Genomic DNA, 23,190 nt, shown 5'->3' with positions numbered 1-23,190 from the left:
TGTGTATTTCTAATCTCATTTGCTTATTTTTCATTGCAGTTATACAAGTTTAGCTACACATTATTATTTAGTGCAATTTTCTGAATAACAGCAACGTTCTCCATATGATTCCTACTAAGATTCTGTGTATTTTTCACAATATGTTTTATATAAATATTTTCATCTTATAGTTTTATAAATATTGTCAAATGAAAGTTTGGAGAGCTAAATCTCACCCCTCCAGTATGAACAATTTTATACAACGAACGTTTTTCATGCATCCTTTGTAACTCTGAGACGCTATCCTGAAGGTGGTGCAGATACAGCATATTTCTCGATAGCCTCCCATAGTCCAAATAGTAGGTTACTGTAGTATTCCCCGCCTTGTAGTCTAGACATCTGGAAGTCAATTATGATGATGTTTGCAGCATCCCAAAGGATGATTGTTGTGATGGTAGCTGACTGCAAGTTTACTTGTTAGAAAAGTACCTTCCTAGGGTACTGGATGCATAAAGAGTAATACCTGTTGATGGTGCTATTTTTCAGTCCCAGTCATTGACTACTTTAATACTATTATATTAATCTGCATAAATCGAAAGATTCTTGCCTTCTTCCCTTAAGCTTATATACACAAAATGCTCTACTATGCGTTCTATGATCTTCCAGTTAAGTAACAGTTAATGTTTTTTTTTAATATTGAAATCTCCTATCCATTTTTTTACAATTTAATAATTAGTTCTCTTTTTCTGCTGCAGAGGCCTTTGAAGCAAGCTTTAACATATGTAATCATTCTACGTAAGATTACATGTTAAGCTACGCTATGTTTATATAAAATATTACTATAGAGGTGCATAATTGCTCATTCACTTGAACGGCAGTGGCCGTGAGAAGGAACAATGTTAAACCTTTCTGGGAAATAGAGTGGGATAGTGAGTTTCTTAAATGCAGACTTGAACTCAAGTGTTTAGATCCTAAATTGCAAGTCTCTGTTGAGCTAATAGTAAGCATCAACCTGTAGAGGGTTGCAGTCTCTATCATTAGTAAGGTATAACTATAGTTATGCAAATTTAAAATCTTAGACTTTGAAATTAATTTTGCAATAGTACATGTACATTTTAGTTACCAATATCTACTCAGATTGAGATTGTGTAGGCAAATACAAGGGTTTATAAGCTCTTTTGATTAGTCCATAGAGGAAGAACAAAACTATTGATACTTTAACCATTCCTCTGATAGTATTCATAAGCAGTTTTCTTTTTTCTCAGCTGAATTCAGATGTCAGCCAGGACGTTTTCAATGCGGAACTGGACTTTGTGCCCTTCCAGCCTTTATCTGTGATGGAGAGAACGATTGTGGGGACAATTCTGATGAACTGAACTGTGGTAGGTGATCATATACATTGTAGACTTCAGAAACATGCTAAATTGATTTAAATGCCATGCTTTGAACTCTGTCAAGAAAGTATATTTTTATTCTTTTACCTTTTAATTTTTAAATCTTTAAATCTTTAACTTTTAATCTTTTTAACATGATATTTTTATTCTTTTAACTTAGACACACATGTGTGTCTGTCAGGTCAGTTCAAGTGCACACAGAATCAGAAGTGTATTCCAATAAATCTGAGATGCAATGGACAGGATGACTGTGGTGATGAAGAAGATGAAAGAGACTGTCGTAAGTTATGTTTAGAGAATTTTGCTCTGACAACTAGCTGGTTTTAAAGAAGGAACTGAAGTAAAATATGTAAAATACTGTAAATGTCCTCTCTGTAAAATAATTTGAGGAACATGCAAAACAGTTAATTCACAGGATTGATTGATGTCCACTGCTTCATATACAACAGAAGGAAACTAAAATGTCATTTATTCACTTCATTTTTTAAAGTCATTGCAAAGACGAGGGGTGTGTAAACAATTAATTTCAAGCATTTAATTGGGTTTCTGACTTGGGCTGAAACATCCATTTTACTCTTAACCACCTCACAAATGACCCATCTTCTTGAGGCTTTCATCTGCCATGCCTTGCAGCAATGCATTTCAATGGAAAAAGATATTTTTCTGCATCTTTATTGGAAAAAATGTAGATCCATAGCTCCTTCTACATCCTTTTTCTTTGATGGAGTTTTCTACCTTTTCTGTTCCCTTTCCTCTGGGGACGACTTCATTAATTTGTCTATGTAACTTGATTTCCATTTACTCAGCTTTTAATACATCTTACTTTTCATAAATTCATTTTCACTTCATATTTCTTAGATATAAGTAGAGAAAATATTTTCAGATTTAGAATGGAAATGTATTGAATAGCTTGTGTCTTTGATCATTTTGTAATTAAAATGATGGTGCTGTCTTAAAATACATCTCTGTCTTTCACTCAATTCACTATTAAGCTCTACTGCTGACCTAAGGTGCTTATTCCTATTTGCTGGATTAGCTTTCTCAAGGTTTGCATATGCTGTATTTCTGCAAAGAACGTGGCCTTCTCAAAGGGAAGGGTTGCTAAGGAAACAAAGGCTTTGTTGATGGTCATGTTTAATGGCCATCTTCCAAACAGCTCAGCAGAGCTGTAGCCTCTGACAGACGGTGTTATATGTTGGTTTGCATGTTATGTTTCTTTAAAAACTGATTAAGTGGGATCAGGTAAACTCCTGTGGAAGATAGGGGAGATGATTGCTTTTTTCATTATAAAGGACTGCACATGGTATATAGAAGGTTCCCAAAACCTTGAGGTGTAGCTGACAGAAGTTAAATCAGAGCAGCGAAGTCTGCAGCACAGCAGTGCTCAGGGACTGTGGGAGGGATAGGGTCAGGATCAGTAATGATGGAGTTGAAAAATTCCTAGGGATTAGTGGGGAAAGGACAGTCTGCTGTGACATAAAGCAAGCTTTAGAATTGTCTGAAACTCAGCCATCAACCCACCTGCAAAGACACAGTGGGGAGTGGGGGAGGTTAATTACATACATTTTTTATTTCTGCTCTGTCTTACCTAGATTTTATTAGCTTCTCTCTTAAGAAAGTTAAGTATGCTAGTTTATATTTTAATAAAAACCTCACTTGTGGCTTCTGAGAACACTTTAGTTCCCTCTGGGGAGATTATGAAAAGGGGAGGTTTTAAGTAGGTCTACCACAAAGTTCATATTGACTTGGGCTCCTGTCACAAGACAGATAACACATGAGATTATCTATTTCATTCTAATTTCACTGGACTAGGATTCATAAGATACAGACCTTTTTTCAGCTCTACCACTGTTTCGTTTTATATATTGAGTGACCTTGAAAAAGTCACATTTCGTACTTAAGGCTTCCCGTTTGTAAAATGGAGGTAATTACGCTGGTTTTCCTTGTAAAGCACTTTGAAATCCCCTGGTAAGGTGTCCGAGATGAGAATCAGTATTATTTTTTATAAGTATAGTTAGCAGCATAGCCAAGTCTAAATGCTTCTTAATTCCAGCACAGTATATTTATGTTTGGAAATGTGACACTGAAAGAAATAATAGACCAACTTTTAACAAACCTAAAATTTTTCATCTTGCCAAACCCAGGAAACAAGAATGATAGTATCAAGGAGCAAATTGCTTTTCAACAGGGATAGGAAAGTTTGTAAAAAACCTTATGGAGTTCCCTAGGTAAAAGTGGGACAAGCATTCATGTGGGAAAATATTATCAGAGAATAGATCATACTGTTTTCCACCTATGGTCAATTCAGTTTAGAACAATTTGGAAGTTCTTGTACATATGCTTATTTCTGAAGAAATCCTTATGCATCTGATCACAAATAGCTTGCTCACAGTCCAGTCCAGATATATGTCCTTCATTCTTCTTGCCTTTATATTCTAAGAATTTAATAAATTGTAAGACCCAGCATATATGCTTATGAGGGGGTTGATCTAGAATCATGTGAGTGCACTGAGGATGTTTTTTGTTGGCAAGTGGCTGTTCTAAAGTTAAAGCAGTTAAGCTTTAACTTAAAGCATCCTGAAAGAATAGGGTGAAGGTTAGCTGCATCTTTGCATCTTTATCTTGCTTTAGGATTCATTCAAAAAAATTTTCTGGTAAATTGATAAAATGAAATAATGGTCAAACCTTTACCCATGGCCTCTTTTAACAGAGAGCACAGAATTACACCAAAATTGTACATAATTTTGATTACCTTTTCAGTCAAAGCATTGAGAGGTGCCTTAGTCGTTCAAACTGACTTTCAGAATTGATGACTAGTGTTCTAGGATGTTAGAGGGGAAAAAAAAAAGGAATCTGACTGCTTTTTACTAAAGTGGTTTGATTGTATCAATGTTAAGTTTATTTGTTGTTAAAGGAATGTCACAATAGACACTCTCTTTATTAGATTTGTTCGACCTTACTGTTACAAAGAAATAATATGTAAAAAGAAGACAAAGTTATAAACAATAAAAACCTGCATGCTGTTTTCTTCTAGATGTTACGTAAGTGATGCTATGGATATCCAATTTCTGGATTTTGAATCCTTAATATTTTTCTTCTTTAAAACAAGTATTTTTAACATTAGCAGAAACTTCTAGTCTTAATTTGGAATCCTTTTATTTAAAGCTGAAAACAGTTGTTCTCCAGACCACTTCCAGTGTAAAACAACAAAACACTGCATTTCTAAACTGTGGGTATGTGATGAAGACCCAGATTGTGCTGATGGATCAGATGAAGCTAACTGTGGTGAGTATGCAGGTGGTTTTGAATATATTACTGTAGCTTGACATTTTTGAAAAAAGTAGTAAAAGGAAATAACCATCCCACTTAATATGTTCTCTTTCAGTGTATGGTAATACGTATCAGATATGATAGCTGTATCTGGCTCACACAGTTCTTGTTGAATGGTAATCTTTATATGAGTGCTCTATAAACTTCATATTATACTACTACTTTATAGGCAGGAGCTGTAAATGAGTATCTTATTTGGAATATAGTGACATTCTTGATTTTTTTCACAGTATTATCCAGTTTGTGTCAATTTATTCTGCATTCTTTGTTGCTGCTGTAGTTCATAAAATAGTGAAAAATGTAATAATTTGCAAATCGTGTTAGTTAAGATTGACTGTGCAGAAGTGTCCAGAGCAGATTCCAACTTGACATGACCAACTTTTGCTTCTCTCTGTGAGCTCCAAGGAGTTATGTGTCCTAACACACCACTCCACAAACTTTGCATTCCCGTGGGACTTCTGCAAGAACCGCTGATACTTACAAAACTTCTGTACTTAAATTTGATAGTTTGAGGAGGCAGATCCTCTACAGAGAAGAGGAGGGGGTGTTGCTCTCTGTCCATGACCAGCTGGAGTGCATGGAGCTCTGCCTGGGGATGGATGAGGAGCGGACCGAGAGCCTGTGGGTCAGGATTAAGGGAGGGCAGGGACGGGTGACGTTATAGTGGGGGTCTGCTAGAGGCCACCCGACCAGGAAGACCGAGTGGATGAGGCCCTCTATGGACAGGTAGCAGCAGCCTCATGTTCACAAGGCCTGGTCCTCATGGGGGACTTCAACCACCCCAATATCTGTTGGAGGGACAACACAGCAGGGCGTAAGCAATCCAGGAGGTTCCTAGAATGCGTTGATGACAACCTCCTTCTCCAAGTGATAGAGGAGCCAACGAGGAGAGGTGCTGTGCTGGACCTTGTTCTCACGGACAAGGAGGGGCTGGTGGGGAATGTGAAGCTCCAGGGCAGCCTTGGCTGCAGTGACGATGAAATGGTGGAGTTCAAGATCCTTAGGGCAGTGAGGAGGGCACAAAGCAAGCTCGCTACCCTGGACTTCAGGAGAGCAGACTTTGGCTTCTTCAGGGACTTGCTTGGTAGAATACCATGGGATAAAGCCATGGAGGGAAGAGCGGCCCAAGAAAGCTGAAGGTGCACAGGTCCGTGGGACCTGATGAGATGTATCTGTGGGTCCTGAGGGAACTGGTGGATGAAGCGGCTAAGCCTCTATCCATCGTATTAGAGAAGTTGTGGCTGTCCAGTCCAGTGAAGTTCCCACTGACTGGAAAAGGGGAAACATAACGCCCATTTTCAAAAGGGCAAAGAAGGAAGACCTAGGGAATTACAGGCCAGTCAGTCTCACTTCTGTGCCCAGCAAGATCATGGAGCAGATCCTCTTGAAAACTATGCTATGGCACATGGAAAATAAGGAGGTGATTGGTGACAGCCAGCATGGCTTCACAAAGGACAAATCATGCCTGACAAATGTGGTAGCCTTCTACGATGGGGTTACAGCATTGGTGGATAAGGGAAGAGCAACAGATGTCATCTGCCTAGACTTGTGCAAAGCATTTGACACTGTCCTGCACAACATAATTGTCTCTAAATTGGAGAGACATGGATTTGACAGATGGAGTGCTCAGTGGATGAGGGATTGGCTGGATGGTCGCACTCAAGGAGTTGCGGTCAACAGCTCGATGTCTGAGTGGAGACCAGTGACGAGTGGTGTTCCACAGGGGTCAGTGTTTGGCCGGCGATGTTTAACATCTTTGTCAGCGACAGGGGCAGTGGGATTGAGTGCACCCTCAGCCAGTTTGCCGATGACACCAAGCTGTGTGGTGCAGTCGACACGCTGGAGGGAAGGGATGCCATCCCGAGGGACCTTGACGGGCTGGAGAGGTGGGCCCCTGCGAACCTCGTGAAGTTTAGCAAGGCCAAGTGCAAGGTCCTGCACAGGGGTCAGGGCAATCCCAAGCACAAATACAGGCTGGGCAATGAGTGCATTGAGAGTTAAAATTATGAAGACAAGTCTTAGAAAGTCAAAAATCTAAGCAGTTTTCACATTGGTCATATCACATGATATTTTATTGTCTACACCTAGTATGCTATTCATTATCACTTGGAAAAAAAGAGATCACACTGTATAGTAGTAGTAGCTGTTCTCAGTCATTGCTTGTATTGTTGGAAAGTACTGAGTCAGCTCTTTTGTTGTAAATGAAAGAAAATAATAAATATAAATATTACACCTGGGAAATGGATTACAGATAATTAGTCAGAATAAGTGGATCAATACTGTTGGAAAATCACTGAACATGGATGCCAGTGCAAGATGGGCACTCAGCAAGTGCAGAAAAACTTGTGGAAATTTCAAGACAGGTCTACAAAGGTAAAGATGGAAAAATGTTCTGAGATGGAAGAGAACAAGAAAAATAGTTGTACAGAACATTCAAAGCTCTCACCATTATTCATCCATGCATCAGTAAATGGCTTGATGAAACACATGAGTCTGGACGAGTGTATGCTACCTCTGGGACAACAGAGTAACAAAATTACAGGCTGTAATCAAGAGCAAAGCACTGAGAGACAGCCAAATTTCCATGGATATGTTTCAAGCAATTGACACAAGCACATACATGAAAATGTTGGAGCTGGTAAATATGCCTAGGAAATTTAACTCTTCCTTAGCACTGAAAATCCAGGACCATCGTTTGAATTGCCAAGAAGGGGGAACTAATTAATCATATCAACTGGAGAGAAGTTACAGTCCAAGAAGTCATTTGGCTTGAAGAAACAGTGAATGCAAAGGAGATGAACCTTTGCCACAGAGACTCTTTGTATTCTCTTCTGGGCTATTGCAGACTATCCCTGCACTGCTCACCTTCTGATCCACTTCATAGGTTCTTTATTCTGCACTGTCCCCCATCACCTTGATCTCCAACATGCCATTTCGTTCCAATTTGGACAGCATTCCAAGCTTCCAAACAGTGGATTCATATTTTGAGTAACTCATGCAAGCCTAACTGATATGGCACAAAGGGTCTTAAAATAATTCATCTAATAATATCCTCAAGACACAAAGTTTAAAAGCAAAGAGGGAAAAAAAACAAAACAGAACTAAGGCTGAACAGGAAAAATTGTACTTATAATAGGTACTTCACTGTGATTCATCATTTTAGCCAATAGAAAGAATTATGTCCAATTTACTCGAACAATTAAGTAGTATAGAGGTGCAATGCCTGCAATCCCAAGTTAAATAGGTTTTCTCAGTCCCAATAGATACAAATGGTTACGCTGGTTCATACCTAAGACTCATCTTGCCTTTTATTCTGTTACTGGCAGTGACTGAAGGCTAGTATCTAGGGAAGAATAGGTGAGCAAAGCAGGCCTGTATAGCAACTTCCCTGGGATACTCTTCCAGCCTTTAACAATTTGAGAATCAGAGACATTGTGAGTCAAATATGTTTCTATATGCAATAACCCTTGAAGGATTTCAGTCTCTTAACTCCTGTAAAATTTTCACAACATGCTGCAAAAAGGAGTTCCACAGCTTAATTACAGACCTCCCTGGAAAACCACCTACATTTTTATTTTAAATCTGCTAGTTGCAAATAATGCTCTTAGTTTTTTTGTTGGAGGTGACAGAACAATTTATCCATACGCACAATCTCTATGCCATACATGGTTATGTACACAAAGAACAACTAAGCCTTGACAAGAACAGGGTGGGTTTAATCACATTTTAAAGTTTTCCATAATTTTAGCATTTGAAATATGTTTAAATGACGTTATTACAGCAGTAGTTTTAACATGTTTTGGTCTTCTGTGTTGTTTTGTTGTTTGTTTTTTTTTTTTTTATTTAAAGATGGTTATTTTTATGAACAAAGTTTGACAGAATTAAATTCTAAATCTGCAAGCTGAGTATAATAAAGATCTGCACATATTGATGCTAATACTAACTTGTTATAGTTTATAGTTCATTTCTAAAATGCTTATAATGCAAAACTTATATAAAGGGCAATCTCTTTTTTGTTTAAGTGCTGCATAGTCATATATATTTTGCTTAGTCAACATCTGCTATTGTGTGTTATTGGAGATACTCTATTGAGTAAATTTGTTAGAAGTCATCTGAATGTATTTAGTCTTCTGTGGTTACTATCCAACTCAGACAATTGAAGTAGAATTAGGAAACGTATGTTTATTAATGAGCGTATGGTGTTTTTCAAAGAACAGTAGATAGAGTTAATTCATGCTTTCTGTCCAGGCAATTAAGAGAAGCCATTAGATTATAGTTATCCTTGCTCACGTGCTCACTTAATACTTTACATCAAAAAAGGCCCTGTTTGAGTTAGAATCTGAAGAAAGCTGTGTGTGATCTTGGAAAGTGATTATAATCTGCTTTAAAGGTTATATGTATTTCAGGTCTTTATTAGCGTAATGTATCAACATTAATATGACTGCTTTCTGCTTCCTCACTTTTTTTAATATTAATTTTATTTTTAACCTAAAGAGTCAAAGTAAATTTTTTTCTGATGATGAGTACATTCTTTGAGACATTTGAAGGATGCATTAAATAAACTTAAACTTCCTTCAACAAGCTTAGAATTTCCTGTATACAGTATCAGTGACAGCCTGCCAAGCTGTAGAACAGCTAGCTGATCCTCAGTCAAAAGCGAGTTTCTTTTCATTTTGGATTTTATCCCTCTCAAGGCACATGCGCGCGCGCACACACACACTGCACAAATGTGTACATCTATGGAATTAAAATCCCCAAACGGCAATGTAGTGGAATTAGTGACAAAATAGTGGTTTAATTCATAGGGATTGATATTTGAATCAAAATGCTTTTAGGGTGCATATGTAATATTTTGGTGGGGTTTTTTTTTTTGTTTTCCATTTAAGCCTTCATCCTATTTTCTTCATGCTTATTTAGAATCATTTCTAAAACAAAATCCTAGTTCGGTATGCACAAAAGATGAACCCCAACCAACCAGCAGCTACCTCAGATGGTAACACAAATTTCTGAGAAGGGGCCTTTGCCTGTTACAGGAGATCAATAAATTTCATAATAATAATTTGAAGAGAGAAATATGAAAATTGAGTTATCAGTACTTACTTCGTTGCCTTTGTACCATTCCTATTTGAACTTTCACATTTTAAGGTGCTCTCGTTTTAAGAAAAATGGAAAGCAATTTAGCGTTGAAGGCAGCAATGACAAAATGTGTGTGGGCCCATGTGTGCTTTTCAGGGTTCCACAATTAAAAAAATTAAGGTCTTGCACTATTTCCTTTGAGATGAGTAAAATCACTCTTTCTCAAAGGTCAGATATTTGTTACACAACTTTCCGAAATCTTCCTCTCTGTTCTTAGTTCTAGTATCCTAGTGTTTTCCTCGGCTCTCATTAATATGAAGAAGGAAATACAAGACAAGCAAATATGGTTCATAAGATATTGTCAAGTGTAAGCTGCTACAAGAGATCAGTCAACTGAAAGGAAGAATAAAGCTTTCAGATTTGTGAAGTGAAGGAGAGAGAGCCTTACAGACATGCAAAATATTTTGTATTAAAAAAATAATTAAATAATCCTTTGTGTTTGGTATAAATAGAGTAAAAAGAGAAAGATTAATATTCAAGTGGTAATCATAAGGTTAGACTACACTCAGATAAATTAAAAAAAAAAAAAAATCCAGTCTTTCTTCACAAGTATAAAGAGGCAATGCTAGAAGATGGATTTAGCATCCTTGAGAACTAGATAATCCTTTATGAAGAATAAGAAAAGATATATTGCATGTTCTCTTCATCCTAGCAGGTAGCTGAAATGAAGGGATGTCATCTCTGGCTTCTGTGTATTACTGATTAGATCTTGGTATTTCTGTTGAATGTGGAAGGATAAATAGAATATAATCTGTCATTAGTCTTTAGGACTCATTTTGTGGGCAGATTGTTAATAGGAGATTGTAGACTTGACTTTAATAAATATAGGATGAATTTCTGGTTTGAAACTTGATCTTTTGCAAAGCTACAGAAACAAAATGCCAGAGTGTTTTGGGGTGATGGTTTTGCTTTTTTTGTTTTGTTTGTTTTTGGTTGGGGGGGGGGGGCAATACTTTAGGGATTTGTAATGATAAATATATTTTAAGTGCTTGCCAGTGCAAGTATTTGAAATGTCATGATTGAAATGTCATAGACTATAATCTTGAGAAACATTGTAGGAAAAAGTATTTTGGGAGAAAACTACTTACAATCAGGATGTTGACAGAGAATAAGGAGAAAATGCAGAAGGCAATATTGTAATTAGGAAATTTTTGAGTGTACACAACTGAGCTGCAACACCATTTACCTCCACCTTCTTGATATTCAAATGTCATTTTGATTTATCACTCTAGTTCCAGAACCACACCTAAAACAAAGTACAAAAAGCAGCAGTTTGGGCCATAGCATCAAATTTAATACCTCTAATTTGTGGTTCTTTCCGTTTCACAGGCAGAGAAGGCAGGTAGATTTAAACTAGTGTTTCAGTCTTCCTTCATTCTGTCAGTTATTAGAAGTCATTGAGTTGTCATGATAGCAGTATGAAGTCTGAACTGACATGCTATGAAATAGCCTAATGGAAATTTTAAAAGTTTCTATTGAAATATCATCACAGTGACATGTAATTTTAAATATGTCACTGAGACTTTTACAAAGCAAACTTTTTTTTCAAAGAAAATGTCACTGATAACTTTTTAAATTACTTCATTGCATCTCAGTCCTTAGAACATGAAAGAATTACTCAAGAAATAAAACTTATAAATAAAACACCCTTCCTGCTGGAGGAGTTCAGGATGTTCATGCATCTCCAAGAGGCTTTGCCTACAGTGCTACTTTGTAAACAGGAAAGCTCCTTGAAAATTTACTACATGAAGAAACTTAATCTCAGTGTAGCATGATATGCTTTAGAATGTTTTACTTTGTATAAGTAGACTTACAATCCAAGACATCAGAAGGTGAAAATGTAAATCAAAATGTAAAGTTTTCTGTTGGGTATGATTAGTCTTAAATTATTATATGCAAGCATAACTTTTGAGAAATAGATATTTTGTACATTTTCAAATAAATATTCTTGTGGTTTACTGTGATCTGATCTTTTGTAAAGCAATCTTACAGATAAATGCAAGAAAAAGTCAATGCAGTTTTTGAGATTCAGTGCAATAATACCCTGTCTTCAAACTAATTTGTGATCACTTCTGAATTCATATTTTTTTACTTTAAATGACAGTGTATACAGTCTATATTTTAATTTTATTATCAAAATTATGAGCATATCTCTTTTGGTATGAATCAATAAATAGAATCTTAAAGAATGTGGTATGAGAAATAAATTATTTCTGAAAGTAACATTTCAAGTATTATGGTTGCTCCTTCTTAAATGTATCTAGCAAAATTGTCATGTTACTGTTTAGTAGCAGTCTTTCCCATTTTGACTCCTTGACTGCAATGATGTAAATGATACTCATCTTAATTACAGATAAAAAAACTTGTGGGCCTCATGAATTCCAGTGCAAAAACAACAACTGTATTCCGGATCATTGGAGATGTGACAGCCAAAACGATTGTGGTGATAATTCTGATGAAGAAAACTGTAGTAAGTAACTTTTACCTAAGTACATGTTATAAGGAGTGGAGTCAGTTTAGCAGCATGTAAGAGGAAACTTCAATTTTGATAAACTGCAGGTGTATGTTTTTATACAACGCCATCTGATCTGTTGAAAATCAGTTCCCCAGAGTTGAAATTCTCCAATTTTATTCATTCTTATAAAGAGCTGTAATTCTGTATCATCTGTGGAAAAATGCCTGACCTATGGCTTCTCAATAATCTGGTGAACTCTAAATAAATATTACAGTTAGTTTACCTTTGTCAGTAAGTTACATATCCTATTTCATATCTCTAGATAAGAATTATAAAAACTACTCAGTGATAAAGTGATAAACATTTGTTAACAATAAGTTTGATCAAACACTGCCTGCCCATTATATTCATTATATTCCTGAGATGTTTCGCCTTGCTTTGTATTGTGGTAAGTCCATTTCTATAATACTTAATCACATTAAGAAGTAGATGTTGTTATTCAAAGTAGCTCAGTTAGCCTAGTTCTCTCTATGAGGAACCTGAATGCCTAGTAGATCTCTGTAATACCACTTTCAGTGAGTTAATTTAGATCTGGTTCTCAGGAAGAAATGACAAATTCTTAACGGTTTTATCACATAATCATTGTCTTTATAAAGTATTTCAAGAGGGAAATTCCGCCAATAGTTCTGAAGTGCCTTCTGTTCAGCTGACAATTTCTGGGGTTTTTTTTCTTTTGTACTTAGGAATCCAAGAAATTAATATCTTGTTGTGTAGATAAACTTGAGCGCATATTCCTGATTGTATATCATGAATGTATATTTAGTATCTTCAGGGTAATGACCTAGAAAGTTAAAAAGTTGGGCATTCTAATGCTGAGTATGTGCTCTCAGCCCCTTTCTCCAATTCGAAACATGGTGTCCATAGGTACAGGATGTCTGAAGACTAGCTCATACTGCCTGAAAGGTTAAAGGGGATTTGTCTGCCTTTTAACTACTATCTACCTTTGAAAATGTTGTGAGTTACTGCAAGCAATAGTGCTGTAGTTTTCATATGCAAGTGTTTCATCTAAAGGGGAAAATATCATGTGGCTCAGTAATCACTCACAGCCATTTATTGTTACACCCCAGAGGGGGTTTTGACACGCAGAAGATTTCTTAACTTTGTGGGAGATTTTACTTAGGAATTGATTATTAGTGCCAGTGGGATTTAAGAAATTAATTTATGTTCTTTTATTCTCATGTAAAAATTAAAGACAGACATGGATTTGCTATAGCGATGTTAATGTACATGACTAGATAATCTTTTGAAAATTTGAAAATTTAAAAAAAAAACAACTTCCACAAAACATTATTGCTGTTTGCAGAATAAGTGTCAAGCATCTTATTTGAAATTGGCCATTTGTGAAGTGAGATTTATTTACCAAGCAGCATTAATAATTGTCTTCCTTAAAGTTTAGATTATCATAGTACGAAGTGATTAAAAAAAAATGAAGTTCAATTAATGAGGGAGCAATCTTCTATCCGTTGGGTTTTTTTAAATATTTGTTAAGCTTGCCATCTTTGTGTTCACATCAATAATTAAGTTATATATTCAGTTCTTGGCTGTTCTCTAGACGTGTAGGTAAAGAGATCAGTAGTTAATTGTAATGGATGGAATTAGTGAGTTGAAAGTATCCAGACACAGCCAGTGCGTAAAACCAAAGGCCAGAGTGGTGAACTGTAGTTTGTGTTAGCTTGTTTTTCATTTTCTTTTGCTTGTCAAATGCATACTTCACTTCTAACTGTTGAATCCCATATTCTGCTGTTTAAATTAAATACAGTAGGCTGACACAGTTGTAAAATTCAAAATCTTGGAAGCATTGGGAAAATATATAATACTGTTCAGTTGTTTGAAACAGATGTATGAAATTCTTTATAGGCTGTCAAGCCACTTACAGAATAAAGTGTAATGAAACAAATATATATGAAATTAGAACTTCAAAAGCATTTGACAAAATATATTACATTGCACATTAAGATAAGTTGTTTATAGCATACATGAATATACAAAGGGCTTGTCAGGCAACTATATCAGAAAATGAGTTGTTTCTCAAGAATGCAGAATGAATTCATTGAATTATAGAAATTCAGCTCAAGTATTTATGTTTCTCTATATAGTTTCTTCACATGCTCACACAGCATCCTGGTGAAGTTAATCAGAAGCGAAACAGAATACATGTTAAAAAGTATCACGTGGGTGTGAAAAATTATTAGTGGTATAATGCAAATAGTTAGTGCCCGTTATGACTTTGTTATTTAACTATATTTGTCTTACAATCTATTGTTCCTTAACTATATTTGGACCCTCCCGAATAAATAAGAGTTATTAGGAAGGTTATAAGTCCATACTGAGTTAGCACTAATCAAAGTAGAATGCATTTAACTATTCTAAGTTAATATCTTTTTGGAGGGGGAATTTGCTTTCAGAGTTTATTTGAATTTTTAAAAACAAATCAGAGCAAAAATAGTATTTTTGTCTTTCAGGGAACTTAAAAAATGGAAAATTCCATCGTAAAGACTATCTTATTCCTGCTGAAAAAAAGGCACCAGTAATGTTTTATTGAATGTAATTAAAGAAAATATAATACACTGAAGCAAAGCAAACATAATAATGCTGTAGAAAGACATTAATTCAATCAGTGTAAAAATATTACTGTTGCTAGAGAATCTTCTCAATGCTGTTTTGTTGCTCCTACAAGTTGTCAAGAAAACAGATTAGTTAATTTTGTCCTGGGATAACTTTGTATCCCAAACACAATGAGAACTAGCAATTATTTAATATTTAATTGAAAATGTTTTAAACCAGCGTATTGAAAAAAACTAAGCTGGAATATCTCGTAGTGTCATCTTGAGTGACTTTTGAGTGCACAGTGATGTAAATTCACATTCTTTACATTGCTTAAGATTCAGCTGACTTGGTGCAAGTGAGACAACGGCTAGTGTCAGTTTTCGAAAAGCAGCTAGGTGTCAGTGCTAGCCAAGGGCAAGTATGCTACTTCAGTATGTTAAAATGATGGGTACCAAAGGCTTCTTCTTTTATGTACACCTGCCAGTCTTATGACTAGATTAACAAGGAACTTTCTATCAAAAAACTGTGTCGTCTTTGTTTTGTTGAAATACAATGCTAAGTAAAGTTATTGGAAATAAGTAAAGAAAAGCTGCATTTAATGCCATGAAAAAAAAACCCCACCTATCACCACTTTAATTATCTCGTGTTTACAGGCATTCATTCTGCAGGACGGTCCATGTTACTCGTTTTAAGAGTATTGTAATGGCGAAATATAAGGAAGGGTGCTCTTGTTTTTTTCTCTTCTTCCATTTTGTCATGTGTACTCTTTTTGACTGGGATAGATTTAATTATCTACATAGTAGCTCCTATGGTGCTGTTTTGGATTTGTGACCAAAACAGTGCTGGTGACTCACTGATGTTTTAGTTGGTGCTGAACAGTGCTCGCACAGCATCGAGGCCTTTTCTGTCTCTCGTGCTGCCCCCCCCAGCGAGCAGGCTGGGGGTGCACAACAAGTTGGGAGGGACCAAACTGGCCAAAGGGATATCCCATACCATGTGGCATCATGCCCAGCAACAAAAAGCTGCGGAAAAGGAGGAGGAAAGGGGGATGTTCAGAGTTAGGGCATTTGTCTTCCCAAGACCATCACACGTGATAAAGCCCTGCTTTCCTAGAAGCAGCTAACACCAGCCTGCTGATGGGAAGTAGTGAATGAATTATTATTTTGCTTTGCTCGTGCACACAGCTTTTGCTTTCCCTATTAAACTGTCTTTATCTCAACCCACAAGTTTTTGAACTTTTAGCCTTCTGAGTGGCTGTGTGTGGCTTAGCTGCCCTCCAGAGTTAACTCACAACATCATAATAATACTGTTACACTGATGTTACGCGGATGCATCATACTGCATACTCTGGTTGGCTTATTGAAAGGTTTCAACTCCAACACAGCCATCTAGTAGTAGATCTGATGAATACTCATTCATCACAAGAAAGCGTGGCCTAAATATGTCCCCTAATTCCTCTAAATCTTTGTGATCTACTGCCAAATGGTGGGATGAATCAAGAGGTCAGTGTACACTTCTAACTCATTTTAGTTGAGGTGCTCCTGTCCCGTGTTTATATTGCTGTTACTTCTTTTTCTACATGCAAGTTCCATCCTTCCTATTATGCAAATTAGTTTCTCTAAAATTTGCTTTGTAACAGCTGTTACAGGACAGAATTCTCACAAGGAGCAAGCATATATATCGTATACAAACACACGTAAAAAGTACACTATAAGTTTGAACTTCATATCCTATTTTAAGAAAAAAAGTTACGGCTTTTTTCCCTCAGACTTGTGTATCAGTACATCAGTCTCCTAAAAAATCCTTTCAATTCATGACTTAGTGCAATATCTATGCCTATTAAATGCAAAATTGAACCCCAAATATGAAATCAATTTAAATGTTTCTCATGAGATCCTTTTCTTGCTGCCATTTAGGTTGATGATAAATGTCAGTTGGCTCTACAGATTATTTTCAGACTTGAGAAGTAGATCATTTTATGTGCCTTGTTTGAAATAAAATTCCTTCTAATATTTCAAAAATGCTTCTCTCAGGAAGGAGTTTCAGTGTTTTTATAAAGCAGATGCTGAAAGATGCTGTCCTTCATTGGTTATACACAAGTCTATTAATACTTATTCCTTTCACTAACAGTCTAAGCACTGACGGGAAAGTACTCTTCTGTGTTCATATGTAAATCAGAGAGATGTATTCCAGCAGCAGAAGAAATATTTCTTCCAAACAGAGAATTGAGAAGTTAGCTCATTGTGTATATTTTTCCAGAATCAAATTCCTGTTTATAAATAATTCATTAGCAGTATAGAAAACGTATTTGCTTATATTTTGCAAATCAATATAGAAACATGGCAAATGTTTATTTGCATGTGAATTACTTTTTCCACAAATTATTTCCTTTACATGATTTATCATATTGTGAACTTCCTCTTCCTGGCCTGTTCACAATAAAAACAATCAAATGTCAATGATTTGCTAACGTTTATACAATGAGCTTTTGCTTTGAAAAAAAATTCGGAGTCATATGTATAGAATCCAAGAATCCATATAAATGCTAACCTTTGGTTTGCTTAAATATAACATTGCTGGAGAACTGATGCAATTGGCGTAGATCTGCTTTTATTATGACTTTCCTACAACCTCAAAATGAAAAGTTGTGCCTACCTGAAAAATGAAATTTCTCTGAAAAACATTCAAACAGGGTTATTTTGATTTATTTTATGAAGTGAGGAGGAAAAAAAAAAAGTAGCTGAAAGGTTCATTGAAACTATTCCTTACTTGAAACAGTTTTTGATTTTTATAAACCCAGAAAAAAACTAAGTTCAACTTTACCTTAGGTCTGCACAGCGCATGTCTAGTGTATTCTCATATTGGTATTTACCAAATTCTTCTGAATTGGAAGCCTCTAATTTTGTGTTTGCTTTCCTTGATCACTATGGTACGTTTTTAAAAAGCATTCATGCTTCCACCTTCCATAACTTTAGCATTACCCACTCCATTACTGTCCATTGCTACTGTCTGCTCTCAGTCTCTTCTCTTTCTTTTTTACCTTTCTTCCATTGATTTAGTCAGTCATTTACCATTTGCCTGAACTCTCTTCCCATCTCTCTGGTGAAAAGGTCTTACTAATTAATATTTATTCTTGATTTTACATTATTTACATAATGCAATGTTTACTGTGGTGGAAATAATCCCACAAATAATCCTTGTTTGTTTTTTCAGTCCTGTTTTCCCAAAGCTCTCTGGCAAAGTCTAAATTGCATGTAAAGACTTGCTTAAGTTCTCCTCAATCCCCACTACTTCTCTACCTTTGTTTAATCTAATGGTCCAAAGTCCAGACATTAGCTTCATTTTTTCCAGTGACTTTTGTAATGGTCCTCATTTTCAGGAGGAAAGCACATAGTATTTTGCTGGGAGAATCTTCCAGACTGGTCCTGTTGGCAGTGTTTTGGTGGCAGCAGTAGTGAAAATGCAGAGCTGTGCAGACAGCGAAGCAAATAGGCTTAAACAGCCAACCTCACCTTCTCAGAATTACTCCATCACTCCCTGCAGCCTGCTTCTCCTGTTTGCTTTGCCTGTACCTTGAATTAATTTTGTTTCTACTCTTCCCCTTTATTGTGTCCACCTTTTATAATGAATTCAGACCTCCCTGTGTTGTCTTCCCAGGGATTAGAACATACCCATTTATCACAAAATATCCCACTTACCTTCCAACCTTTCCTGTCTCCTATCCATCTGTAAACTCCTTAGATTCTTTTTAACTAACATCTCCCTTCTGTTTCCCTAAAATTAATTGAAAATTCCATCCTTATCCTTACTTTTTTTTCCTTTTCTGTGTTTTCTAACAAATTAACAGTAGTGATTTTTTTATGAAAGTATACTGTCCATTGACTTTTGCAATCCACTGTATTCTCATTCTGTTAAATATCTCTAATAATTTTGTCAGTATTTAAGTCAGTGGATTATTGTCACGCTTCCTCCCATACTTAATTTCTGGAAGATGAATTTTACTTGAAACTCCAAACCTTACCTCTTAGGGATTCCATTTACCATCTCGATGCTATTCCCCTGAATGCTTAGCACAGGGGAAGCTGACTCTTGACACACATACACATGTTAAAAAGTATGTGATAAATGGTATGCTATTACATGATGGAAAGTCAAAGTTCTGGTTGGTTCTAATTACGCTTGATATTAACAGGTGCAAAATGAATTTCTAATCTGTGGTACATATCTCACAAAACCTGTAATAACATAAATGCATTAAAATAAATAATACTTATATAGTCAGCATCTCATAATTTTCCAAAGAAATCTGATTGACAGAACTGAAATGAAAGTATTTTCATTACTATTTTACTATATGTAAATGAAATTTAGTTATAAAATGTTATGAAGCAAAATCCTACAGAAAAAAAAATCCTTTGCAAGTTAGTGGTTTTGACTGTTACAGTCATTAATTGACTGGTTGGGGGGGGTATGTATAAACTATTTTATGGAAATGCTAATAAGCCTAGGATTGTTACTTTTCTTTATTCAGAGCCTCAAACATGCACTTTGAAAGACTTTCTTTGTGCAAATGGCGACTGTGTTTCAGCAAGATTCTGGTGTGATGGAGACTATGACTGTGCAGACGGCTCAGATGAGGTAGGCTTCTTCCAGGAAAAATATTTCTTTAGAAAATCAGTAGTTTTATATTGTTGGAGAATGGATTCCCACGTACGAATATTTTAAAAAGCAGCAATGGGAATTCTACACATTAATCCATATATGCAAATATGTTTATGAAATTAAAACTAAACCTATTGAAATAGTTATCCTAAAAAGAGAACATGCGAATAAAATCAAGTTGTGTTTAACAATAGTCTACATCTTTTTGTCCCAGCAATGATCTGGACCTCTTCCCCTCCTGGAAATATTTTGTGTCCTGGTTGGGGAACCACTCTTTCTACACACAGCAGGGGTGTGGTTTGATTTGGTTTGGTTTGGTTTCAGGGTGTTTTTTGAGAAAACAGTGTAGACTGTTGTGTAGCAGAAGCTCACTAGATAATGCTTTGCTGTTTTTCTGTGCTTTCCTGTCCCTTTTGTCCCTTCTTTCCTGCCCATGCTGGACCTCAGATGCTTCCCACCTTCTTAGAGGGTGCAAGCCACCTTTCATGAATTGTATCGACAAAAATATTCTATTTCACAAGGCATTACTGTATTTAATAGTTAGAGGAATATAGGCTGTCATTTCTGTGATCAGCTGTGTATTTACTAATGTTTATATTAAACTCTTGATCTCCTATATGCTTGTTCTTGTTGTACCAGAGGTATTGTGAAACAGGCTGTTCAAGAGACCAGTTCCAGTGTTCCAATGGTCAGTGCATATCAGCGAAATGGAAATGTGATGGTCACGAAGACTGCAAACTTGGGGATGATGAGAAAAATTGTGAACCAGGTATTGTTTTACATAATGCTGAAAAATAAAATGAAGCAAGGGATAAATCATAATGAAACAAGGAGAAAATAAATCAACAAACCAAGATTCCTTGGGAAGTAGGGAGGAGTGCAAAGAAATCTGAAATACTTTCTCTTTCAAATGTGTATCATTGTCTCTTCCTACTTGTGTTTTGAAAACCCCGCTTATGTACAGCTATGCAATATGAAGCGTTTGGAGGAACACTATTTGATTTAATTATGTAGAAATATAATTTGATAATGTATACTCAGCATATAAAATTCTGCTCTGAAAACAGTAATTCCTGGCATGTTACTAAAGCATCTCTGGGGTTTTTTTCTTTGTGGTGTTCATTCAAAGTTTACTAGTCCTTATGCAAAGGTTTTCTCTACAAAGTTACTGTTTTTGTTCTTATTGTTTTATTTCCTTTTTACTGTCTTGGAAAATGCAGTTGTTTATTTTTTGTGGCAATTTTCCTAAATTTTTTGTAAGCTTCATCTAGATGGGTGCAACTGATAGAAGCCTATGACAAAACTCCCCTGATTTACAATGCGAAAAAAAAATCCACCTATATTTTAAATAAAACTGATTAATATATATTTATTTTAATTGTATTAATGTATACTTTCTGAAACCATGGTTTCTTATACATTTAGCTTATTTTATTATAAGCACTTACGTAACTTTAGCCTAACCCTAAGCCCATTTTAAAGAAAGCTTTTTTTTTTTAATATACTCATTCTATGAATATAAGTATGTGTGTAGTTACCATTGTTGCCAAGCATAAGGAAAACACAAAAAGAAATTTCTCAGTGATAAAACACAAATATCCTTTCATTATCATTATACTGTTTACTTAGGATGCAACAATTCAGTTTTGTCAAGTATTTCATCGTAGTTTATGAATGTTTGGAAAAGCTCTGGTCAGCTACAAATACGTGTTTGCTCACTCTGTTAACCAGATGAAAACATTAAATTACAAAGCAAGTGATTTATAAATTGTCTTTTTTCTTAATGCTAAAATATGTGTTTGTAATCAGCATCTCCAACCTGCTCTTCAAGTGAGTACGTGTGTGCAAGTGGAGGCTGTATTTCGGCATCTTTGAAATGCAATGGAGAGTATGACTGTGCTGACGGATCTGATGAGGTAGCTGACAAATTTCTGTTGATTTTTTTTTTCATACAGTCTGACATGAAATTTGTTAACAGTTTTAGATCTGAAAATATTTAAAGGGGCAAGTGGGGGTTTTTTGCATCCATTGAACACCGTCAGATAATTTAACCCCCTGATCTAATTCCCTGGTAGTTACACTGTTTGTTTGCTCTGTGGCCACCTTTTGGAGTAGACAAAGTTGTTTCCCCTAAGTCAAAACCTGAGTGTGGTTCTGGGGGAGTTTGCTTCAGAGACTGCTCCACACTGGCAGTGTGGACAAGTTTGTGTCACATTTAGCTCCTCTAGATTCATCTAATACAATCCTAGCAGGTACCTCAGCCTCTGTAGGTCTTCATGGTGTGCTCTTCCTACATGTTGCACTGTTGATAAGTTTTTAACAAATTACTACTTTCATGAACAACTTCAAGAAAAAAGATCAAAAATAGTTGTTATTTCTCAGAGCCATAAAGGTGCCAGTTAGAGTGTGAAGGATGCCTGAGCCAAATGCTACCCAGTGCAGGTGAAGACAACCCACTCCAGAGGTTTCTAGTCCTGATTAATCTGGATATAAACCAGTTTGCGCTAACTGGCCTCATGTCCAGGGTTGTTTCTTGTAGGGCAGTTGACTTCAGAAATGTAAACATAGCTATTGTTTCCATTGCTAATACTGAGCAACATAAAGAATTAATACCAGAACGTACGTAACGTGTGGTTACAATTTCACTTGGACTTCAGGAACTATTTAAATTGCACATTGTGCTGTCAGGGACAACTTTATTGTATTTAATATGTAGGGCAATGAAAAAGAGTGTTGGTAAATTTTGTTAGGTTTGTCTTAAGTATGCTGTTGTTCTCGTTCATTAATACTTAGCTCATATCTGTATTCACACAGATGGACTGTGTAACTGAATGTAAAGAAGATCAGTTTCGATGCAAAAATAAGGCCTACTGTATCCCTGTCAGATGGCTCTGTGACGGGATCCATGACTGCGTGGATGGCAGTGATGAAGAAAACTGTGGCCAAGGCGAGAGACACTTTTTTTTAAAAGGCTTACTTTATTGGGGGTTTTTATGAACACACGTTAGAAGTTAGTGGTGGCCTGGCCATTCTGAGTGGTGAAATGAAAGCTCTGTGACTTCTTTCAACAAAGACAGTATAGCAGCTTCACAAGCAATTTGCAGGATGAAGCAAAACTTACATTGTGCCTCACAGCTCATTGTTCCTTCTTTGCATTTCCTTCCCCAAGGACCAAAAGGTTGTGTTATTACTGGAAACATATTCTGTTTCATCAGGGAAATCAGTAATAAGTCCAGTCAATTTACAGTTTTATAGGCAACAATAAATTACAAAGCCGTGCAATATAATGAAAAATTGCTAAATAAGTAATCTTAAGACCCCAGTTTTCTGTTTGTTTCTGTGGAGATGAAATGTTGCAACTACCCAGAACCCATAAAACCACATTTTGAATTCTCGCTCTCCTTAGAGAGCAGAACTGTGCACATGAGTTGATTCGCATGAAGCTAAACACTATTCTTAGACTTTCGGGCTTAAGATTAAGCTTCCAAATATGTTTTTGAGAAATACATCTGTTGATCTAATTCTCCCAGTTGCCGCTGATTTTTTTAACCGAACCTTGCTTCAGCTACCAGGCAATAGCAGTGTAACTCTGCACAAAATTCTTAGTAAGTGTAGTAATTGAATAAT

General features: G+C 36.0%; 1 protein-coding gene across 1 annotated transcript in view; it reads left to right on the top strand.

Annotated features, from left to right (window-relative positions):
- Nucleotides 1-23,190, top strand: part of LRP1B (LDL receptor related protein 1B) — a 576,780-nt gene that overhangs the window by 484,905 nt on the left and 68,685 nt on the right. The window contains exons 64-71 of the mRNA XM_075027025.1: nt 1,245-1,361; nt 1,534-1,653; nt 4,539-4,658; nt 12,193-12,309; nt 19,433-19,539; nt 20,203-20,332; nt 21,373-21,479; nt 22,378-22,510. Of these exons, the coding sequence (XP_074883126.1) occupies nt 1,245-1,361; nt 1,534-1,653; nt 4,539-4,658; nt 12,193-12,309; nt 19,433-19,539; nt 20,203-20,332; nt 21,373-21,479; nt 22,378-22,510 (951 nt within the window). The remainder of the gene's footprint in view (nt 1-1,244; nt 1,362-1,533; nt 1,654-4,538; nt 4,659-12,192; nt 12,310-19,432; nt 19,540-20,202; nt 20,333-21,372; nt 21,480-22,377; nt 22,511-23,190) is intronic.

This window comes from Buteo buteo, chromosome 5 (genome assembly GCF_964188355.1).
Source record: "Buteo buteo chromosome 5, bButBut1.hap1.1, whole genome shotgun sequence".
Taxonomy (NCBI): Eukaryota; Metazoa; Chordata; class Aves; order Accipitriformes; family Accipitridae; genus Buteo; species Buteo buteo.
This window is presented reverse-complemented; position numbering and strand designations above follow the sequence as displayed.